General features: G+C 29.2%; 1 protein-coding gene across 1 annotated transcript; it reads left to right on the forward strand.

The window, feature by feature from the left end:
* Window positions 1-369: 369 nt before the first annotated feature.
* On the forward strand, window positions 370-6,437 carry MS3_00001518 (uncharacterized protein; the record flags this gene model as incomplete). Its single annotated transcript, XM_012936516.3, has 2 exons — window positions 370-638; window positions 5,811-6,437. The coding sequence occupies 2 exons, from the start codon at window positions 370-372 to the stop codon at window positions 6,115-6,117; spliced, it is 576 nt and encodes a 191-aa protein (XP_012791970.2). The 3' UTR covers window positions 6,118-6,437.
* Window positions 6,438-8,479: the final 2,042 nt, after the last annotated feature.

Raw genomic sequence — 8,479 nt, forward strand, 5'->3', positions numbered from 1 at the left:
ACTACCTTTTGTAAAACAAAATTCTATGTCATACAAATAGATCTGTACAACAAAAAATCAATAAAAAAGTTCACAATCATATTGATTTTTTTAGATTAACCTATGATATTGTTAAAAGAAATAGAAAATGAAATACGCAAGACAAAGGTGTACATTTCTATTCAGATATATATATATATATATATATATATATATAGAAGAGATAGTGAGTAATTGATTGATTGAAAGTATCATAAATAAATCTAATACTACTGTATAATATCATCTTGGTAATAGTCGATTTTGACCGACTAATTCTACGATCTTGATGTAAATCAAAACTTTTCTTTCATTTGAAATACTTCAATATATAGAGATTATAATTTAATAATGTGCTGTTGTGAATATGAGATAATTAAATATATAATAATTTTTTTAATAACAATAATGATGGTGATTTATCTTGTTAGTGGTGAAGATTATTTATTAACAAATGAGGATATAAGTAAATTAACTGAAACAACAAGACAAACAACTATTGATCCAATTTTATTAGAATCCTATCGTAAAACTACAACTAAATCATTTATTATATTTGGTGTTATATTTGGTCTTATTAATGTTGCCTGTTGGATTGTATCAATCATAAAAGCGATTATGTAAGTTATGTTAAGTGATGAGGATGATTTAAGTATATCAATTAATTTAAAGTAAATAATTGTAAAATTACTTTGAATTCCTTTTGAAATCAATTCTATAATTTAACTTATAAGTTTTCTGAATGGTTCAAATATTTGGTGATTAAAGATAAATGATGGAAAGATTTAGACCAGTAGGTAAAGTTAATTTGTTCTCCTTAGTAAGGAAATTTTGAAAGCTCAAAGATATTGATACCAATTGATAGGCTCGAAATCTGATCATCTATAAACTTAATCAGAGATGAACACTTGTACGTGAACTGATTTGTATATGCCAACCAGCAACTGTAAAGTGACCATTGTTATACATTCTGATTATCAATATTCATTGTCAATCTCTGAGTATCTGTGATATTCAGGAGTATTTGAATTATAGTATGAACTAAGAATCACAGAAATAACGCAATCGGATCAAGAAGTACTAGATAACCACAAACGAATGTACTGTATTTAGAATTCGAAATCAAGCATTCAACAAGTATAATGGAATCATTAGTTCATTCAAACACCACAGTATCATTAGCTCAAATTGTGAAATAGTATAAATTTCTTGATCTTTATTTTTCTTGGTGATGAATTGTTAACTAGTCTATATTAAACATCATTTTCATCAAACCGTAAGTACCAAAGTATTTGACTTCGTGGTTATGCTATTATCTTACTTAATAAAGTTTACTAAACTGTCCAAAACAAATGCCATAATATTTATCTCTCCTTTGAAATCGAATAATTTGAAGTCACTTTATAAACCATTGAGCATAATAATAAAATCCATGTCATTTAGTTAATATTTCTAATTGATTTTAAAGATGGTATGTTTATCATACTGCAGTAAACAGAGTGACTGTAAGAATACAAGTAAAATAAATCAATATTTAATAAAGTGATCAGTCTTTTGAATCAGCATTTCAGTTAAGGTTGGCAATGTACTTTTTAAATGATTTAATAATTTTTTTATATTACTAATTAATTAAGAGGATTTTGTTGGTTTGCATGAAAACATAGGATTTAGAAATAATTCAGTATTCTTGTCATGATTATCGGTCTTACATCTATTAATAGCACTGCTGAGGGGTCCCATACTAGGACGAAACGGCCGTCCAGTGCTTCCAGGATTTCCATGATGGTCTAGATTTAATCGACTCGTGGATTCAACCATTAAATTACTACAATCTCCATTAAACCTCTTTTGGAATAAGACATATAGTAATATTTCAAATTCAAATCTTAATGATGGTAAACAAACTAGATAAAACACATTGTACGAGCAAATAGATTTACCTGTTAAATATATATACGAGATATAGATAATGTCGTTATCTCTTTATTTGATGACATTATTTAACAACATCATAATTGATTGCCATACTTTCGATAGCGATACGGAGACTAAAAGACAAAAGTGTAATCTTGACTTATTTTGTTCAAATGCCTCATACTCCTCGCGTAAATTCGTCAGTTATTGTAAGTTAACGTGAAAGCAATTATCAATCATGTTAGAATCAGAATCCTACAAAAACCGAGAGAAATAGCTACTCGGATTAAAAACAGTCTGAATACAAGGAAAGCTCATTTAATCTCTTCTCTTATCGTGGCCAACCTCAAATCCAACAAGTCGATAGTTTATCATGATTATAAAATACCCTATTGGGACCAGTGTCCATAAATACCTTGTCTTTGTACTTTTTTAAAAGATTTTTCCTATTAGAATGTTACTGTCAACGATTTTTAACACATATTTGTATCATTATTATTTTTATGATTCTTTTGAACACAGGCAGAATTTAATTGGCACTCAACCCCACTCCAATCATTATTCCTTATTCCATATCATTTTAAACTTGCCCTAATCATTGGACGAACATCCGATCTAATTTATAACCACATTACTATTTGCCTTTTCCTGTGGTATCTACATTTATTCTTATTATTAATCTCATAATTATAGTTAACGTACAAACATAATCAAGCTGTCAGTAGATAGTTAAATGAAGATTTCAGGGTTTTCCCAGCCTTAATCGTGAAGTGATCCTAGCTGGAAGACCGTTAAAAACCTGGAAGCATGGGACGGCCGTCTCGTCCCAGTATGGGACTCCTCATCAACGCTAAATCACTATCCTTCTACCAGGAACCAAACACAGGACTCTCAATATAGCACGCAAATGCTTGAACTTTAAAGCACTGAATCGACATTCAACGTGGTTATTTTTAAGCTCAATCAATCCACAATACTGAGTGACTATATTCCACTGTATTTAGTGGGTAACTTCATCACACCCAACACGACTGTACTCCACTAGTAACGGCTTTCCACTGGAACTCTGGAAATTTCCTCTCGAAGTTAGTCCCCAGTGAGCACATGATTATTACCAGTATAGCGCTTTGTGGAGATTGTAGAATGTTCATAGTTTAAATTGAGTTAACTTTGTATAGTATTAGTTTCAACACTCAAATTTGATTTTATTTTACTAGTAATACTGAACTCATATGCTGTAATGTCTAAAGGAAATGTTTATCATAAACGTATTTTTTTACTGTAGAACCTAATGAGGATTTATCGAAAGGAATATTCTCCTTTTATACATCTGTGTTTTTACAATAATGGAAACCTTTAGAGAATTTTGAAAGTATTTATTATACTTTCAAGGTTTTTCAACCCGAACTCACAAACTCCCACAATTCTTGTCTTAAGCAATAAGCTTCTAATGATCAATAACATTGTGAACAGTTCAGTTTATTTCAGGGATCTTGGATTTTAATAATCGATCCAGATATTCTCTGATTTGCCTACGGTATATGGAAACTATTGTCAGCTTTACGTACCTACTTACAAAGTCGATGAGATTCTAAGCACTCTCAGTGGGGTTATCATTCAAGTCATGTTATTATAAATTTCAATATACCAAAAGTAGTCATCATAAAACAATGTTTTATCACACATTATTTCTTATAAACTTCCAGTAATATTCTTTGTACAAAGTATATGGTAATCTAAAGTACACATTACTACATAGTTATATAAATCAATGAGATATGTAGAATGAACACTTCTATTAAAATCTTCTTTAATGAACCTACTTTTAAATAATTACGTTAGAGATAAATACAATTATTAAATTGTTTGTGTGAAAAGCTCCCTAATTTAACAAATATAATTTCATACTAACAATGAGAAATGTTCTATTAGATTAAATATATTAGGAATGAATTGAATTATTATACTTTAATAAATATACCAAGAATAATTATGGAAACTGTAACCAATTCACTCTGTGTTTTAGTTTAATTGAGAAAATAATATTCTTCATTATGGAGTTTTTTAAAAAATTCATCCTTAAGTAAGAATGAATAGATCTTTCTTATCAAGTTATCTAAGATTTCTTTACAGTGTTCATTTACTTATTATCTGGAATAAGATTAGAATTTTGATCTTTATATCTGATGTCAGGTATCATAACATTATTATTATTAGCTATATTCAGTATTATATTTCTGGTACAATTTAGAATTCTCGGCGCAAAGTATTTCAATAAGTTTCCGTTCCTTATGTCTTGATCGATCCTGACAAGAAATATTGAGTGATCACCAGTTAGATGTAAGCGATTTCAAGAATCAATATATGAATTATGTTCCTTTTTTTTCAATGGATATTGCTAACAACCACGATGTCTCTGATTGTACAACGAAGGTGTACAGCGACAGGTCGTAAACACTTCTAAATGCTCTTAAATAGGTTATGTGATTAACAATCATCATGATTTGTTAAAACAAACAAAAGTCAGGTAACTTGTTGAAATATCTAGATGGCAGGAACAAGTAGCCTAGATATTCAAGCAGGTCGCCAGATCATATTGTACAACTTGACTCAAGTATACTTTAAGGTAAAAAAATTAAGAATCATCATCATTAGTTTTTTTCAATCTACTTACAATTAAGATTGTATCTGTAAGATGTGTAACAGCATTATGATAATCTAAACGTAGAGAACAAATTTTTGTAGATTTAAATCAGATTTTAGCTTATCATTTATGACCAGTAATTTCTTGTGTTTATTCGACGTATATATATTTCAAAGCGATTAGCTAGACAACGATAAATTACATACAACTGGTTCCATTTTTGAGTTTTAATAAACCCAAAACAACAATTGAAATAAAACTGAATGAATTCGTTTGATTTTATGATTTCTCATTAACCGCTTAAAATCGTAGTTGTATTAAACTTTAAGTGATACAATATAATATTCTGAATATAAGTGATGGGAAGGATTGGAGTAACAGTACTTGTTGATCACAAAAATATATACTGTAAGATCATTTGAAGATGAGATTCAAAAACACAAAAGAAGGTGAAGCATTAATTATATGGAGTTGAGAAACTGATAAAATGAACTGTGTAGTTTTAAAATATTACTATCACAAAGCCAGGTTCTCGGATGAATAAGTCAGTCAATTAATTATGTAACAGGCAGCATCTTTTGTATGGAATATTAGGCTATAATTTCAAACGGAGATGGATAGTTGCTAGCGGTAGAGTCCAGTATGTTTCCATCTGTTCCCGACTCATCAGCCGGATGTACTTGCATCCTATGGTTTATGCTCACGCCTGGACTATAAATCAGTACCGTTCTCTAGAAATATCACTACGATTTCTACTTATCTACAGAGTCACAATAGCCACTAACTTGTGAAACTGGGTGCATTTTGATATATATATATGAATCAGACTGCAATGTTAATACTGACTAATTCAGTGTTGTTATATAATACAATATGGGATACTGTATGTAGTTTATGATTCAACTCTCCCCTCTCTTCCCCTAACATAATTTCACACTGTTTACATCTACACTTATGATAAATTTATATTGTTATTCCTAGAGTAACAAATGTTGACAAGGTAACAGATTTCTATTAATATGATGAGTGGTTATAACCTATAATGTGTTCAAAGATTTTAATACGTGACTAAAGCAAAAGTTACGTTTATTCTTTAGAAAAATTAATTATAAATTTGTCAATTATAATTCAGTATTTCTTAAGCTTAAAACATCAATTTTATTTTCTAAAAATGTAACTTCAATAATTCAATACACCATTATTTGTTTATTGATTTTTTTTCTTATAAAAACAGAGACAGACGAAAAATAAAAAAGAGAAATTTAGCTCGTCAAGATGCAAAACGTTTCAAAAGTGAAAGTCATCGAAAATCAGTTCTAAAAGATTTAATAAATCCTGAACCGCCAACATTAATTTTACCAAATATTGTTGATAACGCAATAAAAATTCATAAAAACATTTCACCAACAACTTCAAATCCATCAGATTCTCCAATTCATCATTTTTCAAGATGTTCAACTTTACGACGTTCTGATTCACTTAAACGATCAACACAAAGTGAAATAGATGAACCAACAGAAAAAGATTTATTTGTTAAATAAATTAATTCTTCTATATTTCAGTAGTTTTCTATGTAGTTTAGGTTCTTTTTTTATAGTAAAATACTTTGTTCCATCATTTTCCTTATCAAATGAATATCCTATAGAATACTTTTAACAGATATTACTTATTATTTGCTACTATGTAACTTACTACTATTTTTACATATCCAAAAGGTATTGAATTACTATAACCAGTAGTGTATATCAATAAATTTTAAAATTTTATTACTATTTACATGTAACCATGGGAACATTTAAATATATTCAAACAATATGTTTAACAGATAAGTGTTTATATATAAATAAATGCTTAAATATTAGATTAGTAATTTTGTTTATGTTATTTTGCAAATAGACATTTTGTTTATCTTCAGATTAAAATTAATTTTATACAGTTAACACACAAGACAACTGATACTAGCCACTCAAGAGGATAAGGGTGGTGATATCTGTTGAGAAATATTAAATTGAATGATAAATAAAAAGTGACTAACAGATTACTAATACTTTAAATAATGAGTAACAATAAGAACTAATGTGTGCATTTTATACCATTTAGAAACCCATCAAAAAACCAACCTTTATTTTTTGCAGTTGTTCTTAGTGAAATAAGATGGCAGTACTAGCACATCTCTATCGGGTGTAATACACCTATTTTGTTGTTGTAGAAATTTAAAAATTTTCTCATTAATAGTCAAGATTACCACAATTAGTATCCTCTGGAATATTATTACTGATTTTAAAGTATAAATCTAAACAAACCAGATTGAAGGTTAATTAATACTAGGTGATTGTAAGTGGCGACTATGGAACGGCGGATTTACATTTCAGGCTAGTTGGCACTCGTCAACAGAACGTAAGTGAACTTTTAAAGAAACTGACAATTTCGATCAGATCTGAACACGCTTATCTCTGCTTCACAGCTTGAAAATGGTAGCTAGCAATAATCCTTAGTTCAGGGTTTCCTACCGGCTACATTCAACCACGTTACAGAGTAAATGACATGTCGAGTCATTGAAACTAATGGCTACATTATAACTTGGTCGACAGAATCCAATCAGTACTAAAGGACTAGACGAATATTAAATTGGTCAGAACTACTCAATGACCAATCATCAATGAAGCGTACCTAATGCCGAAAACTGAATGTGTCAGAACAGTTTAAAAGGAAATTTCACATAAACTTCCAATGTTCAAATATTAGCTCTTACATCCATCAGTAACAGCAATCATCGTTACCAGGAGCGTCTTTTTATGATGTGAAATCGTGATTGGTAAAATATGATAATTTAGTAATACATATAACAATCTTATAGGTAGTATAGTATTTCTGAATAAAATATTGAAAAAATACCATAGAAATAATCAACTTTCTTTTTATAATAATCATAGACATGCGTAAATAAATCCCCTTTTAAATGATACTAAAAATAATGATATAATTATAAAGTCCCAATAAGCCATTTCTTCATAGAATAAATAAATTATCAAGAACCAACCCAGTTGAGGGGTAAAACACGGAACTTTTGACTGGTAAGGTTGCAGATTTAAGTACTGCAACATTCATTTTGTTAAAATACTATTACCAATCCTAAATTATGAAGTGTGATTCAAAGTTGAGGACACAAATATATACATACGTACTAGGATTTTATTTTCATTGTTCACCTATAAATATTTTCAGTTAAGTTCGATACTTTATTCTGATAGTTTTGTTCTCTGACCTGAATGGTTTAGTCATGGTGCTTTCATCCAGTTCACAGAACAAAACTTCATCAAAATCATCTACCTGAGTTACAAATCTTCACCATACTTGCTTACTTACTTACGCCTGTTACTCCTCGTGGAGGAGCATAGGCTGCTTACCAGCATTCTCCATCCAACCCTGTCCACCATCTCAACACTTTATTCTATCAAATATAAGACTTAAAGTCACGCAATAAAACATTATATCATTATAGAAAATAATCACATAAAATCCAATACTTTCTACAACTAATCTTTTACTTCTTCACTTTTTTTGAATTAAATCTAGAACTTTAAAAAAGATTATTTAACCTTAGATAATGAAGTAATTAATTAAATTTTGAGTCCACAAATCATTCATCTTGAGAATATCGGTAACTAGTTTGAAGTTACAATCATTGTCTAAACCTGAAATTCTAACCTTGACCTTAATTTTGGAAGAAATCATAATGATTAAATTCTAAAATTAATACCTAATCAGCTCCTTTAACTAATTTAGTTAAGAAAGCATAAGAATGATTCGTATTAATATAAGTAGTTTATAGATATTGTTGAATTTCATGATTTACATCACGAGCTGTTCATAATCAGACTACTATTGGAAATCAGGAAACAT

This window comes from Schistosoma haematobium, chromosome 1 (genome assembly GCF_000699445.3).
Source record: "Schistosoma haematobium chromosome 1, whole genome shotgun sequence".
NCBI lineage: Eukaryota > Metazoa > Platyhelminthes > Trematoda > Strigeidida > Schistosomatidae > Schistosoma > Schistosoma haematobium.